Below are 17,190 nucleotides of genomic sequence, written 5' to 3'. Positions count from 1 at the left end.
GCTGGGATCCCAGAAGGCAGAAAATTGGTTGGGCTGAGGACTCAAAATGGCGCCCGCGCAAAAAATAGCCCAGGCTCAGCGCTCCACAGAGGAGGAAGGAAGCAGGAAATATTACTGCAAATCTCCGATTTGACCGCCCAGGCCCTCAAGACGCCTGCCTTGAGGCCAAAAATGCCCAGGAGCTGCTTCCTCGACTCAAGGAGGCTCCGGGCACTATGATGCTCCTCCTCCCCCAGTCAAACACTGCTTGAAACAGCAAGCCTCAGAAACAAGCCCCTGCAGAGAAAAAAAAACTGAAAGCAAGAATCTTTTCTTTTTTTCTTTTTATTCTGTAAGTAACAAAAAAAAATCCACACGGGGTACTTTCCTTTAGGAGGTGCTGGAAGAGGGCTTCAGGGCATGGAGGGAACCAATCCCCTGGCTATCCAACTCCCCGGAAACCAAGGCCCTGGCTATCCACCCCCCCCCCCCGGATCGCCCTGCTCGACCCAAGGGATGGCCTGCAATCGGAACCTCACACCTCGGGGAGCCCTGCTAACATTCAGTCCAGAGCTGCAGGATGCATGACCACCATCCGCTGGAGACAGAGAAATACTGAGGAACTACAGATGGCACTAGGGTTATATAGCCATGCCTCGAAGTTTTGTTCTCTGCCTCCATCTGCTGGTGGGAGTGCATAACCCACTTGTCTGGACTGATCTGGGTATGTCCAGGAACTCTATTTTATCAAACCATGATGGTTGTGATTTAGAAAAAAAATATACAAGCCTTTCACTAGCAAATACATTCCTTCTGTTTCTGTGTTTTATATATCATTTACAGAAACCACATAATAGCCAAATAAAGGCAAGTTCACAATATAAAATTAACCTTTGTAAAGCAATCATGCCCTGTGAGGCTGAAAGTATGATTTATCTGTTTACAAAACTGGATTCATAAACTAGTTTCCCTAAGACTAAAAACTTTCATAACACAGAAATGATTCCCCAATACCAATAAATCAAACTCAGTGTCTTACTGTGAGTCTCACTTGTATTTGATTTAGAAGTGTAATAAAGCAGGCATTATGGAAAAGAAAAACTACCCCCCAAGTGATTCCTACTAGGCAGTGGAAGCTTATATAATTCATACAATTCTAAAATTAAGCATTTCTTAATCCATTATTTCTAGTTATATCCCTGTATAAAAACATTTGAACATGGCAATGCTTTATATATACGATAAAAAAAAATCAAAGTTAGAGAAAGAAAGTCTGCTTACCTGTAAACAGGGTTCTTTGTTGACAGCAAGATGAATTAGCTATTATATATGGTTGACATACAATGGCACCTACATGGAAACGGCTTTTAAAGCTCAGTAAAGACTTTACTAAGCATGAGTGGGAGTTCCCGCACATACATGCTGCTTCATGAGCCCCTCTTCCAGAGCTTAAGCTTTAGAGAGGTAGTAGACTCTCCAAGGAGAGCCTACTACCAGGCTAATTCATCTTGCTGTCTACTGAGAAACCAGTATACAGGTAAGCACATTTGCTTTCCCAGTCGATGAGCAGGCATGAATTATCCATTATGCTTGGGGAGTCACAATCTGAGGGTGGCACTGCAGAAATACTAACAAAGACAACCTGGCCGCACCAGCTGCAAAGTGGGCAACTGGGTAAACAAGCTGCACAAAATTGCTTGTCCAAAGGTACTATCTCCTTGGGACATGCTGACCAAATAGTAATGGCATGTGAAGATGTGTAAAGAATACTAAGATCAGCTCTGCATATGTCTTCTAAAGATATGGCCCTGTGATGAGCCACTGAAGTCATCATGGCTCTCACTTGAGTCTTGACAGAATTTGTAATCTAATCTGCAGTGCATAACAGTGCATTACAGTGCATGATAAAGACCATGGACAGAGGTTGTTTGGCAAGTGCCTTTCCCAATCTATTAGGATCAAACGAAAAACAGTTGAGAACCTTGACGAAGAGGTTTGAGTCCTCTTTAGGTAATGCACTAGGCTCTTTTATAGTCCAAGCAGTGAAGAGCCTGTTCTTGTTTTAGTCCTGGAAGAATTCTGTGCAGCTGTGCATAATTTGGTAGGCCTCAGCATGCAGAGGCCATCCCGCTCGTGGTGAAGATGGAGTGAGTGAGTATGAGTGTGTAAGACTGCGAGCCTGGGGGGGTGAGAGACGGAGCAAGCATGTGTGGGTGCCAGAGAGAGGGAGCCTATGTGAGAAGATTGTGAAGGAATGTATATATGTGTGGGAGATTGACAGCTGGTGTGTGTGAAAAAGGGATTGTGTGTATGTAAGGGTACTTCTTTCTTTGTGAGAGAGGGCGCCTGGGTCAGGGTGTGTGTATGTGAAAGAGAGAGCCTTTGTATAAGAGGGTGAGCAAGAGAGGAAGCCAGAGTGCTGGGGTGTGTGAGAGAGAGACATAGGTAGCCCGTGTTAGGGTGTATGCATGATAGAGAAAGGGAGCCTGTGTGTGTCTGGCGGGGGAGAGAGAGAGCGAGCGAGCCTGTGTGAGTGTGTGCATGGGAAAGAGAGAGAGCCTGTATGAGTGTGTGCTGTGTGTGCATGAGAGAGAGAGGGAGCCTATATCAGGGGTTGTGTGTGCGCAAGAGAGGGAACCTTTATGAGGGAGTGTGCATGTGCGGGTGTCTGTGTGCTTGAGAGAGAGGGAGCCTGTATGTCCAAAAGAGGGAACCTGTATGAGGGGATGTGTATGTGCACGAGAGAGAGAGAGAGCGAGCACCTGTATGAGGGTGTTTGTGTACATGACAGAGGGAAGGAGCCTTATGAGGGGGAGGAAGAGAGAGAGAGAGACTATATGAGGGACAGTACTGAGAGATGGGTCAAACTCTGTGAATGGAGTTAGAGTGGAAGGGGTTGAGCCTAGAAGAAGAGGGGAGAGATAATGGAAAGTGGAGGAGTTAGGGCCTGAGAGGGCGGAAGTGACACTCACAGTGAACTTCTAAGGAAATTCTGCATCTTTAAGTAATAACTTTTTTCTCTATTTCATTTAAAATTACTTAAAGACTGTCATGTATATTATGTTATTTTGACCAATATAAAGTATGCAGAATTTTAAGTTTGTGCGCAATTTTAACTTTTTGTGCACAGAATTCCCCCAGGAGTATCCTTTGTGCACATGAAGTCTTGGAAAGGATGTAGGAAGCACAATAGCCTGGTTAATATGGAATGCAGGTATCATTTTTGAAGGAACCTGGGGTGTGTTCGCAGAACTACCCTATTATAAAAAATTGTAGGAATGGGGAACATGAAAGCAGAGCCTGGAGTTCACTTACTCTTCATGCCGAAGTCACATTTTCCAGGTGAGAAATTTCAAGTCCACAGACAAGAGAGGTTTGAAAGGTGGTTTCATGAATTAGGATAGGATTATATTGAGGTCCCAAGTCACCATATGTTTACAGACCAGGTATCTCGAATGCCACAGTCATTTTATGAATTTGAGGTACTAAAAGATGGAGAGAGAGAGATCGGAATTCCTTCTACCTGCTAGTGATATGCCACAATGGTGCTAAGATGAATTTTGACTGAAGAGGTGCTAAGAATTGAGGATGAGAGGAAGGATAGAAACTTAAGAAAGTCCCTTGGGCCACATGAGAAGAGATCCAGATGGCTAGCCCCACACCAAGTCAAAAACCTTTTACACATGAAATTATAGAATCTTCTGGTGGAAAACTTTCTTGCTGATATCAGTAGGTGGTCCACCTCCTTTGGAAGGTGTAAGACGAAAACTACTGTACACTCAACATCTGTGGCGTGCAGGCCAGTGAAGACATGTGTGAATGGCAGTCTGTTGTCCTCCAGAGTGATAAGCATCAGAGATATCCCCAATGAAACAGGAGACTGAATTGACAGACATATGAGATATGGATACCACACTTGACAAAGCCAGGCTGGTGTTATGAGGGATTAACCTTGCCTTGTTGTGAAGGGCTTTCTGGATAATCTTGGCAATTAGAGGAATGGGTGGGTATGCAGAGAGTAGACCAATGTTCCGGCTTAGCAGAAAAGCAGCAGAAGCTTATCTGTAGCTACTTGGATGCATGAATGAGAATTTCTCGACCTTCCTGTTTTCTAGGGTGAACACATTGATGACTGGCTTTCTCCAATGACTGAACAAGTTATCTGCTAATTTTTTAACTCAAGGACCACTCTCTGGTAAGAAGTGGTCTGCCAATGTATTTTAGATTCCCAGAAGGTACACATTCTGGAGATAGACATTGTGATGTCCTGCCCATGACCAGATTCAGATGGCATCCTGGTCTTCTCCCTGATTATGCAAAACATGACCACTTGATTGTCCAGCTGGATTAAAATTCTCTCTCAAAAGTGACAAAAAGCCCTCAAAGCATATCAAACGGATTGCAAATCCAATAGGTTGATTTGAGATAACTTTACTAGGAACCATGATTCTTAGGTCCACGTCTCACTGCTGTGTGCCCCCCACACCTTGCAGGAAAAGTCAGTAGAAAGTCACTTGATGTGGTGAGACATGTAGCGAGAGACCTAGCTTCACCATTGAAGGGATGCTCTCATCCTAAATGTCATTGTTATTTGGTAGGATAATGGTTGACAGAGCTAATCCCATTGGCTTTGGAGACCCCACTGATGGTCCTGCACGTGCAGATGAGTCACAGGTACCACATGTACTACAGCCACTATGTAGCCAAGAAAAGCCAGGACTGATCTTGCTGACAGTAAGACCTGAAGCAAGACCCTTAGTAGGCCCACCAGCAATAGGGGCCCTATTGACAAGGAAAAATGCCTTTTCCTGAAGTGAATCTATCCAGGTTCCTATAAAATGAATTCTTTGAGCCAGAACCAGGTTTAACTTGGCAAGGTTGATCAAGAAGCTCAGGGACTGGAGAAACCAAATAGACTTCTCCAAGGACTCCAGAATCATCCAGGTAGGAGACTATGCAGTCTCCAAGGCTGACAAAATTGTGCCATTATTGCGAGGCACAATACCAATACAAGGTGGGGCCACCTTGTATTGGTAATGTACATCCTTCACCACAATCCTGAGTAACTTTCGATTGGTCAGATGAATGGGAATGTGTGTATAAGCATTTTGAGATCCAGAGCATACATCCAGTCCCTTGATTGACAAAGAAAGGATCATCTGGAGAGAGTTTATCTTGATTCTTTTCTGAACCAGCAATTTGTTCAGTCTTCACAAGCATAGTATAAGTCTTAATCCCCCTGACTTCTTAGGTAATTTGAAATAGTAGGAAGAGAATCCCTAGTCACACTCTTGGAAGGGACACGTTTGACTGCCTTCTGCTGGACAAGAGACTCCACTGCTGGCTGCAGTTTGAATTAATTTTTTTAGCTCACACCATCTCAAGGTAACTCAAGGCAAGTTACATTCAGGTACTGAATCCTTTGATGTATATTGTTCTGTTTACATTACTTACTTTTAATTATGCATGTTTTTACCTTGTAAACTGCTTAGCCGGACAGGTCTCTGCCCAATTCTGCAGTATATAAATCCTTTTAAATAAATAATAAAGAAAGAAAGAAATAAAGAAATACTGCAGGTATTTCCCTGTCCCCAGAGGGCTCACAATCTAAGTTTGTATGAAGGGCGAAGTGACTTGCTCAAGGTCACAAGGAGCAGTAGTGGGATTTGAACCCTGGCTTCTTTGGCTCTCCGACCACTACTCAAACCACTAGGCTACTCACCCACAGTAGGTGGAGAAGGGAAAGAGAAACAGGAGTGGTAGTCACACTCCACAATTCTCAGGACATGCAGAACCATTCTGGGAAAATTAACTAAACTTTTCCTCCTACCAGAGGAAGTGAGAAGATGGTTCTTAGAATCATCAAAAACTGGTGCCTGGCTTAGGCTGCATCTGCTACTGAGCCTTAGGCTGATACCTTTCCCTCTGCTGACCTCGAGCGAGCAGCTGCTACTGCTAAAGACCAAGAAGCACTCAATGATGCTGAAAATAGCAGAAGGGATATCTTTGGAAAAATGAATGCTTAAAAAAAAGAAATACTAGCATTAAGCAGGGGCCAGTTTGTCCCCTAGTACAGCTAACTGTAATGTTGATGGATGCTCTTTGATCAGAGCCACTGTTTCTTGAACTTTGCTGCCAAACATTGTCCCATGAACAGGACACATCAGCAAGACAATCATGGACATCCTCTCGAAGGCCACTTGCCCGCAACTGTGCAAGCTTTCAGGCCTCTATAAAAGCAGCCAAAATCCTATCCACAGCACTGAAAGCTGCGCATATGAAACAGAGAAGGAGCTTCTCACATTGCTCCACATCTTTCACTGCTCAATAGAAGCCTGCCCCCTCAAGGTCTGATGATTCCTTCAATGGTCTTAGCTTCTGGACGCATTTCTTGCAAATACTGCACCATATAGACTTGATAAGCTGCAAACCGGGTTCTCAGCATGGAATCCTGGAAGATGATCTTCCCAAATAAATCCAATGCCTTTAAGTCCTTCCCTAAGGGGGCATGTTATAGTGATCATGAATGCGCTTAGCATGCTTCAACATTGATTCAACAACTGGTCCACACCAAAACCCAGAGCAGCCTGCACTCTATATTTCAAGACCAGTTTCTCGGCTTTCAGAAATCGAGATGTAGGTGCATGCCACAGGCTCATCTGCAGTGTAATCTCCACTCTTATCATTATATTGCTGAGTACTATAGAGCTGATAGGAATTGACTGGTGCTGTTCAAACCTGCACGATATATGTATGTTTAGATCCTTGAACAAGTCAGCCCCTGAGGCAGCCACTTCGGTAGTGGCGAAACTCGGCCTCAGTCGGGCATTTTTACGTCTCCACTTCAATAAATATTCACAAAGGACATTTGGCATCTATCTTGATTGTTGATACCATTACGTCTTTTACCACAGACTTCCTGACCTTAGGTTTCTCCTTGTTCTTTGATATCTTGCTACTTAAATTTTCCATCTTCCCTTTATTCTTTTTAAGAACTTAAGTTCAGTTCAAGGGGATGGTGAGGAAGCAGCAGAAAAATGTTAAAGCAATAAGGAAGTTAACGAACACTAGGTCCCGAAAAGTAGCAAATTCTAAGAGATACTGAGAAAAGTCCATACAGTAGCTCAGATGAAGAAAGGCTAATAGGCTCACAAGGTAGTGTGCCTACATGGGAATTCCTGAGCTGACAGCTGGGTCTGTGTGAGCCCCATCAGATGATGTCATCCATACATGATGATTCATTCATGACTGCTTGTCGATGAAGAATTAGTTTTAGCTGTTTAAAGAACTTACCTGTATAAGGTATAAATCAAATAAGATTGGATGAAAGTCAAAATAATACTCCAGCATTCTCAGGAAGATAAGCTGATTCTATTGCTATTTATAAATAGCAATCATTGGATTAGATGCAATTCAAGCAATAATTGTAACCAATGCACCAGAGAACACATGAAGCAACAATAGGTTTAACGATTGGTACACTGCACATTTCTTATATAGCTGCCAGACAAAAGGTAATTTATCTAACTGCACCTCGCTCAACAGGCTTATAAGCAAGGTCTAAACATGTATACCCTAAAGGAAAGGTGAGATGGGGGCGATATGACAGACATTCAAATGTTTCAAAGGTTTCCATGCACAATAGGTGAGCCTTTTTCAATGGAAAGGAGATGAGGTTGAAAAGGGGTAGATTCAGGAGTCATCTTGGGAAATATTTCTTTACAGAGAGGGTGGTGTATGTGTGGAACCATTTCCCCAATGGAAGTGGTGGAGAAAAAACAGTATCTGAATTCAAGAAAGCATGGGAGAAATACAGGGGGATCTCTAAGGAAGTGATGAGAATTATAATGCAAAGTTAATTGGACAGATGGGCCCTACGATCTTTTTCTGCCATCATGTTTCTATGTTTTTAATAGGTGTTCTCTGAAGACAGGGGATCACCAGTCATAAGCGGGTACTATTATCATCACTGGCACCAAGATGAATGTTCCATGACTTTTTAAGAATTTCAAAAATTCCTCATGAGCACGTGCAGTAGTTCTCATATTCCAGAGGTCCCGCAGCATGCTTCAGTTCTGTAATTAAATTAAGGTTAGAGTGTTTGCAGTCTTCAGAGAACTTAACAGATAAGCAACTTTATTTTCTCTGAAGGCAAGTGGATCACCCATCATACATGTGGGACTCCCAAGCTAAAGAGAGATGTCCAACAAAAAAAAAAAAAAAAAAGGTAAAAGGACAAACAAAACCATCAAAGAACAGTAAGCTCTTTTTGGAGAATTTTTTTTTTTTTTTTTTTAAAGAAGACTATCCTAAATCATAATAATTGGCCCTAAGGGGATAGGAGTTGGGTTCTCATGATCAAAAAGACTCTGGAAAACGGACTTCCCAATCCTATGGTCTCATCATGTGTCAAAATCTAAACAGCAATAATATGTAAATATGTGGACTCGCCATGTCTCAACCTTGCATCTCTCTTCTATAAAGTTGATCAGGTTTTGAAAATGGGCGGAATACAAATTATTACAAATAATAAATAAATAATTGGCCTCCTGATGCAGCCATGGCCCTGGCATTTTGGGCCTTAACATGCATGGGTGTAAGTGAAAAATATACAGTTTGCTTTCCAATTAGAGCTCTCTTTGATACAGCAAGCCCAGGCTTATTGGGGCAAAGACACAAAATGTTGGGTGGACTTTCACATTCTTTAGTCCACTTCAGAGATAGAGGGGAAACAACTCTAGCTATTCTTGTTCACCTCTACCAGCATATGACCCTGGGAAAAAAAAGTTTGAAAGACAGTCAAGGTGGAAATCTATCACGACCTTAAGAATGAACTTTGAATGTATGCAAGGCACCACTCTATTGTGTTAAAGCTTAGTATAAGGTGGGTAAATTATTAAGGCCTGGTTCATTTATTCTGCAGGCTTAAGTGATAGCCACCAAAAATGTGACCTTCCAGGTCAGGCACTTTAGCCCATAAAAGGCTCAAAGGGGTTTTCATCAGCTGTGCTAATCCAAAAAATAAATTCTATGATGGAGTAGATCATTTTGAATATCTTGGAATCTGAACTCTAAACCACCTTTGTCAGGGAACATCTCAGTGCAACTGGTGCTTACCACTCTGGATGGCATTTAAAGATAGTCCCATCTCGGAAGTTACATCACCATCCATTGGTGTCATGATCTTGAACAGAAAAAATGTTAGTAAACCCATTTTGCACACAACACAAAAGCACAGAAACACAAATAGTCCCAGTAACATTCATACAAGATGAAAAATCATAAAAATACAGATAAATCGAGATCTGAGTTCAAACTAGCTGGAGTCAAAGTATGTAAATGATGAATCCAGCACAGTTCAACCTGCAACAAGCAGCAGCAATGATCTCCACCGCGCCAACTGCAGCGAGGCACATCAAGCATTCAAAAATGTAGAACCTCAAAGACTTGTCCATGTTACAAACAATGTGGAACTAATGGTGCTGTTCGGTGACCCTTAATACAACTGTGATGCTCAATCAAGCGACAAATTGCACACATGGTCTTCCTAATGTAAAATTTAGCCAAAGGGCACCTGATGGCATAGATGATGCCTTTAGTTTGTCAAGTCAAGGAATGACATAATTGTAATTGGAAGCCCCCTGGTGTAATCTCCACCACCTTCGTGTGTACAGATACTGAGCACATGGAATAGCACATATGGCCTGTGTCCTAGAGAAGATGCAAGGTGCTCCATTATCTCCTGTTGAAAATCAGAATGCACTGACCTATCCCTAAGCTTAGTCCCATGTGTGAACGCAGTTACGTCACTCCTTAACTTCTCAAACTAAAAGCATCATCTATGCCATCAGGTGCCCTTGTGCTAAATTTTAGGTTGGGAAGACCATGCATGAAATTTGTACTCGCATGATTGAGCATCACAGTTGTCTTAACAAGGTTGCCCAACAGCACCATTAGTTCCACATTGTTTGGAACATGGGCATGTCTGAGGAGCTAGTTTTTGTGTGATTGATATGCCTAGTTACAATTGGCACGGGGGAGATCATTCCTGCCGCTTGTTACAAGTCAAACAGTGCTGGATTCATCGTTTACATATTTTCATTATAGCTGGTTTGAATTCAGATCTCGATTTATCTGTATTTTTATGATTTTTCATCTATTATATGAATAGGTTGCTGGGACTATTTGTGTTTCTGTACTTGTGTTGGGTGCAAAATGGGTTCACTAAAAGTTTTTTCGGTTCAAGATCATGACACCAATGGATGACTATGTCACTTTCAATATGGGACTATTTTTAAACGCCATCCAGGGTTGATTCAAGCTGCCTGTTTACTCTATGGAGATTGTTTGATCTGGGCAGAGCGATTTACCAGATGACAACATTTTCAGGTAAGTCGCCCTAATGCAGGAGATCCAAAACGCCAGCTGACATCAAGGTTTGGCTCTCTGATGTTATAATGTTTATTATATACATTTGCCTATAGGCATTTTATTTGCATTAAGAAAACAGTGCTTAAAAACGTTTTTGCATCTGTTGATCATTGCTATTTACTGCTCATATATTGGGCTTGGGGCGAGTGATCCAGCGGTCTGGATAATCTCCTATTAAGGAGGTCTTACACTGTTAATCCAGTTTGCTGACACCCTATAAATGAAGAACAATTTCTGACTGGGTTACAGAATAACTATTTTCACTGTGATTTAGTATTCTTACTGTGCCTTTTCGTTGTGTGGATCATTGAATATTCAGGACAGTTTGTGCAGAAGTTGTATTTTTCAGATTATTCTATAGAAAAGCAACTACACATATGTAGCTATCTTTACAGTTCCTGCTTCCATTCTTCTCATATTAAAAAGCTCATTATACACTGCCAAGTATCAGTATATATATACTCAGTGTATCAAATAGTGAATATACTCAGACCCAAAATGTAAGTACACCACCTCAAAGTCCTAACTGAATCCCTCAAATAAAAAGGCTATAACCTCAGAGTCATCTCTGGGAAGACTACTTCACTTAAAATATCCAGGTAAATCTACAGTGAAAAGAAAGCCAAAGAGCAGGATGTCACCGCATGGCTTGTTTGTTTTTATATTTTTTTGCCATTTATCTCTAAAATAATAAAGAAAACTGTGTTGAAACAGGTAGTTGATTTTTTGGAGGAAAATAGGAAAATGGATATTTCCCAGGCAGGATTTAGATGTGGTTGTTGTACTGAAACCATTATGGCTGATATGAAGGAAACAGTATTACAGAATCTTGATCAAGGGTCTTCAAAGATGATAGTATTCCTGGATTTATCTAATATCTTTGACTTAGTTGAACATCCAAGGCTCTTATCTTCTTCTGAAGTAGGATTGAAGGGTATGGTTTTATAGTTGTTAGCTTCAGTTTTAGAGGAAAGAATGAAAATGGTGAATTTTCAGAGTATGTGTTCACTATTACGGAAAGTGAAATTTGGAGTTGCACAGGGATCTTCTTTGTCCTCAACACTTCTAACATTTACTTGGCACCATTGGGGAGTTTGATTTATTTGGATTTGTTCCATTTTTATATGCAGATGACATACACATGTTAATGAGTTTTGGGCAGGATTCAGAAGCTTTTTTAAAGGACCATAAGAATTGTTTGCTGGAAGTCAGTAAGTGGCTGAATCAGTGGCTTGAAGCTGAACTCTAGTAAGACCAAGATTTTGCACATCGGAAGTGGTCCAGAAAAGCTTAGTTTGCAGGCTGGAGGTGACATGGTGCAAGCAAAGGATGAGACAAATATTTTGAGAGTTACATTTGATTAGATGATGGATGGACTTTTGAAAATCAGATTTCTAAGTTAGCACATATAGCAGAGAATGGTCCATCAATTGAGGTCTCTCTTTAATATTCATGCTCTAAAATTGGCAGTCTATGCTTTGGTATTGGCCATGGTTGACTACTGTAATGCGATCTATTGTGGTCTTCCTGAGACATTTATAAGGTGTTTGCAGATGATCCAAAACAGGGGTGCAAGGGTAGTGTTGGGGCGCACGAGGCGAGATTCAGTGGCATCACTTTTGAAAAAATTACACTGGCTCACAATCAAATCTCGCTGTAAATTTAAAGTGCTATCATCAGCCTTCAAAATTTTGAAAGTAAGGGTTCCGCCACTGCTAGAAAATATCTCTTTGGTCTGCTGCGTCATCCCTGAGGCCTGGTCCTCCGTGGCTTGTTCCAGTTCTTGGAGTCTGTTTCCCAGCTCTTCTACCTCTTTGCGGAGATCCCCAATCGCCTCCTGGATTTCACCTTTTAAGGCTGAAATGATCTCCATTTTAAGGTCCCGAAGCCATGCCTGTTATTTGTGCCGCAATGGCCCGGTGTCCAATCTCCCCTCCTCTGGGTTCCCAGTGTTCGGTTGCATTTCCTGCGCCATTTTTCCTTCGGCCCCGGCGGCGGGCTGCTTTGCAATCAGGTTAGCTCTGCCATAAGAAAATTCGGCGAGATCAACCATTCGCCAACGGGTCACCATCACTGTCTGGAGGGAGGTCTCAGCAAAATTTATAGTTGGGAGGGTCGGGAAGTAGCTGTTGTTTTAAAGCGGCCATCAGCGGAAGCTGACATCACTTCCCCCCCTAGGAGATCCAAAATCTTGAGGATATCCATTACTTCTGCTTTAGAGTCAGGGTCTTTACGAACTGCGAGGCTGAGCACTGCGCCCATAATTTCTACAAATTTGAAATAGGTAAGGTCTTCCGGTGGTGAAGTATGATCCAGTGGCCCTGGGGTGGGTTAGACAGAATACCAGTGGAGCTGCCTGAGGACATTTCTGGGAATGGGACACTGAACTAAAATGCGTGGTAAAGTTGGAAGGCTCTGTAATTCGTAAGGAGCAGACATAGGTGGGGGATGCTCACTCGATGCCAATGCATACAGCTGTCCCAATGAAGATGAAGTGGGTAATGGTGGAACACCCGGCATCATTCTCTGCGGTAAAAAGGGCAGAATGGAATAAGCCATCTGATACGTCCACAGCAGAGTCTGAGAAAGTAGCAGCAGTTCCGGAATGAAAGTGGAAAAGAAAGTGAGAACAATGTCAGTGATCTGATCCATTGCTTGTTGCAACCTCTGTGCTGGTGTCAGTGAAGTAGCATTTTCTTCAGAAACCAGCTCAAGTTCCTGTTCTCCTCCAAAAGGTGGATTAGAGGCCATAACAAGCATGGAACAGATGGGGTCTGGAGACAGCAAAAGCAAGCTCTGGACAATAATTGCAAAAATTGGCAAGGCCCTAGTGATGGGAAGCAAAAGCCAAATGGAGCTGTCTGGGCCTGGAAATGCTGAAGCTAGTATAGAGCTCAGTAGGTCTAGTAGCTCTCAGTATGTCCTGGATGTAATGCTCAGCAGGCAGGACCGGTAGTACTGGATAAGAAATTGAGTGTTTGGAGTGTTGGGAAGCAAAAGAGTGCCGAGACTATAGTGATAGGTGAGGAGCCTTGTCAGAACTAATGAGAAGGATCTCTTAGTCTTTTTGCAACACATGCCATCACCGTGGGAACTGATTGCAATGATGCTGTTGGCATGGAACCTGCAGAGGATCGTTGTGTGTGTCGAGCGATGCTTCATATTCTGCTTCAATACTCCATAAATTGATGCTCGGTGCATTAAGGTATTGTGTGCCAAATGCTTCAGTGTGCTGTGCATCGAGCACACCGATGCGTCATGTTTTCATTTCTTTAACACATCCTGTATTGGCACACTTTTCGACCAATGCTGTGTCAGAGTTTTTCTTTTTGGACAGCACCGGCGCAGACTGAGTCGACTGCATCAAGGAGTCATGGTGCTTAGCCTTGACAGGCACTTTGACTGGGTCCTTTGACCTAGGATGACGCACCTGGTGCTTTCCAGTCTGGATCATCCCAGTGTGAAGAAGCTCTGGACAAAGATTTACTTCAGTGGCTTCGAGAAGAGCTTGAGTGGTGACTCCTGGAAGCAGACATGCTCCTACTTTGTATCTGGAGGCCTGCTATCTTCACTACCTGGGATCACTGTGAGCACAGAGACATCCTGCCACAATCTGCATAGTTAGGCTAGTCATGATCTGGATTGAGAAAAATGTTAACATTGGTTGTGGCCATCTGCTATTGACATTATCTGGCTGCAGATACGATATTTAAAGCCGCTAAAAATTCTTTTAGCTGCCATGATTAAGAAGCTCGAGAAACTTTGAGGTAACAAATGTTTTTTTTAAGCCAGAAGGCTAAGTAGCACTGAAAAGAGCTATTGTAAATTGCTGCAAGCAGCAAAAGTTGAAAAAAAACTGAACTTGAAGAAATATAGGGGAAACAAAAGATCCGTCCATGTGAAGCACAGACAAAAAAAAACAAAACTGACTGAGACTTCTTGAAACAACTCCAGCACATGCTCAGTAGAGCTCAGAGCTCTACTAGCAAGGAGAGATAAGTCCATTCGGTGCCAACAGATGACATCACCCACAGATCATGGCTAATTCTGACTGCTTATCACCGGAAAAATGATCAGACACTTCAGAACCAACAAGAAAGGATTCAGAGATCTACCTGTTTGTTGTTGTTGTTTTTTTTTTTTGTTTTTTTTTTTTTAAATACTACCAGCCATAAAATTCTACTGTGTCACCTTCTGATCACTCTAACATCTAACTGGTTCTAATTTCCTCTTCATACTAGCATTGGAATGCATTTTGTGATTCAATTATATTTTTCTGCCATTCTGTTTTTTTGTCCAGAGGAAGGGCATGACTAACCTTAGAAGTTTCTCCCATAAAAAAGCCTTATATTACTTGCTTCTTAACTTTTATTTCCATACATATCAATGTAATGGAACAGCAGAATGAACCTGACCAGATTCAGTCAAGATATATGCTCACTGCTACTCAAATACTAATTCCCTCTACGGACATAAGTCTGCAGAATGCTGTGTTCTGTAAACAATTCCCAACAAAATGAGCACTTTATCATAGGAACAAAAAAGGAAATTCTAAGCAGCAGCCATACACATATATATAAAAATAAATAAATAAATAAAATAGACCTACGTTTTAGCAGTGACATCTACATACTGTCCTGGACGGAAATGGGCAGCATACAGAGGAGTACCTTGAAGAAAGAATTAAAAAAAGCAATATTGAAGCAAATGCCAAAACATTGATCTTACTGCAAATATTACAAGACAGGCACCTATTCTGGTTTTCTGCTTTGTTGTTTCTGAATGACACTATCTAGCCAGAAGCCAATCACTCAGACTGTCATAAGATGCTTGATGTCTGAAAAAGACAAAGTCAAGGGGTAACCCACATTTTTGATGAGCAACTTATAAATTGCTGGCCATTTATCTGTACTATGAAACAGACTTTTTGCACATCACTGTTGAAAAAAGTATCTAGGCATCTATTTGTTCATAAGGCAAGAGACCACATAAGAACTGACCCCAATTTACGTTATTTATGCTACCCTTTTAAAAATCTGTGTATGAAAGACATTGCCTATTATACAGTAAATATTACTTTCTCTGTGTCCATTGTCCTCTCTACTCCTCCACATATAAACATTTCTAACTGCTATTTACAGCATTAATAAATTCTAGTTATTAATTGCCCAGTACCTCCATTAACTAGGTTGAAAATAGATTTAGTTTAGTTTAATGTTATTTCTTTCTTATACCGCCTTGCCAATATACAATCAAAGTTGACAATTTCCCAGACTCTCCCATAAGAGATAGAACATAAGTTCAGTAGCACTTCCAACCCTGGCCATTTGAAGGCTAGAACTTAAACACCGAAGCTATGATGATTAAGTATTTGGAAGGATCAGACAAAGCAAGTTTGCTTACCTATGAACAGGGCTCTCCATAGAAAGCAGAATGAATCAGCCATCATGTGTGGGTGATGTCATCCAACAGCACCAAAATGGATGTAGCAATCATAACTCAGTAAAAGTCTTACTAGACTTGTGCAGGAGGTCCCATGTGCATGCACTTCCTAATGAGCCCTTCAGCCTTTTCCAGAGCTTAAGAAAGGTAGTCTACTCTCCAGGAAGGCAGGCGGTTAGTGAATATAGCCAATTCACCCTGTTTTCAGGTAAGCAAACTTGCTTTCTTCATCAAAAAGCAGACATGAATTAGCAGTAACACGTGGGGAGTCCCAAGCTGAGGCTTGCATTTCAGAGCAACTACTGGAAAAAAAAACAAAACAACCCTATAAGAAATGCCATACTGGGTCAGACCAAGGATCCATCAAGCCTAGTATCCTGTTTCTAACAGTGGCCAATTCAAGACACAAGTACCTGGCAAGTATCCAATCATTACATAGATCACAAGCTACTATTGCTTATTAACTACCATAATAGCACTTTATGGATTTATCCTCAAAGAACTTATCCAACCCTTTTTTAAACCCAGTTACACTAACTGCTGTAACCATATCCTCTGGCAATGAATTCCAGAGCCTAACTATGCGCCAAGTGAAAAATAATTTTCTTCGATTTGTTTTCAATGAACTACTTGCTAACTTCATGGAGTGCTCCCTGGTTCTCCTATTATCTGAGAGTAAATAAACGATTTATATTAACTTGTTCAAAAAGACAACTTGGATCCCACCAGTGGAAAGTGAGCTAATGGGCGAACAGATTGCACAGACCTCTTTACCCAAAATTACTGTCTCTTTGAGGCAAGTTGTCTAGACAGTAGTGGGCATAAGTGTGAATTAACAACCAAGTAACAGCTTTGCATTTACGTCAATGGAAGTGACTCAGATGAGCCACTGAAGTCATTGTGGCTCTCACTTGATTAACCTTGACAGAGTGTAATATGCATGCCAGCCAGGATGTAACAGTGTGCTATACAATTTGCTAGCCAATTAGAGTTTGAGTTTGTTTGGCAACTGCCCTTCTCAACTTGTTGGAATCATAAGATATGAACAGCTGAGAAGCTTGATGATGAGGTTGAGTTCTTCTCAATATGCTAGGGCTCTCTTGCAGTCCAAGGCACAAAAACCCATTCTCCTTTATACAAATGTAGTCTTGGAAAGAAAGTTGACAGCACAATAGTTTGCTGTAACTGTATGAGTGGTCTTTGGACCAAGGGATTGCAGACGACTTGTTAGCTGTTGGGGCACATGGTATTTGACCTGTTTGCTGCAGAAGATAACAGGAAGGTCAAGAAATTTTGACTCCATGCATTCAAGCATTACAGATCAGCTCCCAATACTTC

The 17,190-nt window shown here is 41.8% G+C and overlaps 1 protein-coding gene across 1 annotated transcript in view; it reads right to left on the bottom strand.

The window, feature by feature from the left end:
* The window catches only part of MRPL3 (mitochondrial ribosomal protein L3), a 186,069-nt gene that overhangs the window by 102,905 nt on the left and 65,974 nt on the right, over positions 1–17,190 (bottom strand). The window contains exon 6 of the mRNA XM_029589336.1: positions 15,020–15,080. Within this exon, the coding sequence (XP_029445196.1) occupies positions 15,020–15,080 (61 nt within the window). The remainder of the gene's footprint in view (positions 1–15,019; positions 15,081–17,190) is intronic.

The sequence above is a fragment of the Rhinatrema bivittatum genome, chromosome 2 (genome assembly GCF_901001135.1).
Source record: "Rhinatrema bivittatum chromosome 2, aRhiBiv1.1, whole genome shotgun sequence".
Lineage (NCBI taxonomy): Eukaryota > Metazoa > Chordata > Amphibia > Gymnophiona > Rhinatrematidae > Rhinatrema > Rhinatrema bivittatum.
Note: the sequence above shows the minus strand (reverse complement) of the source record. Positions and strands in the feature narration are given on the sequence as shown.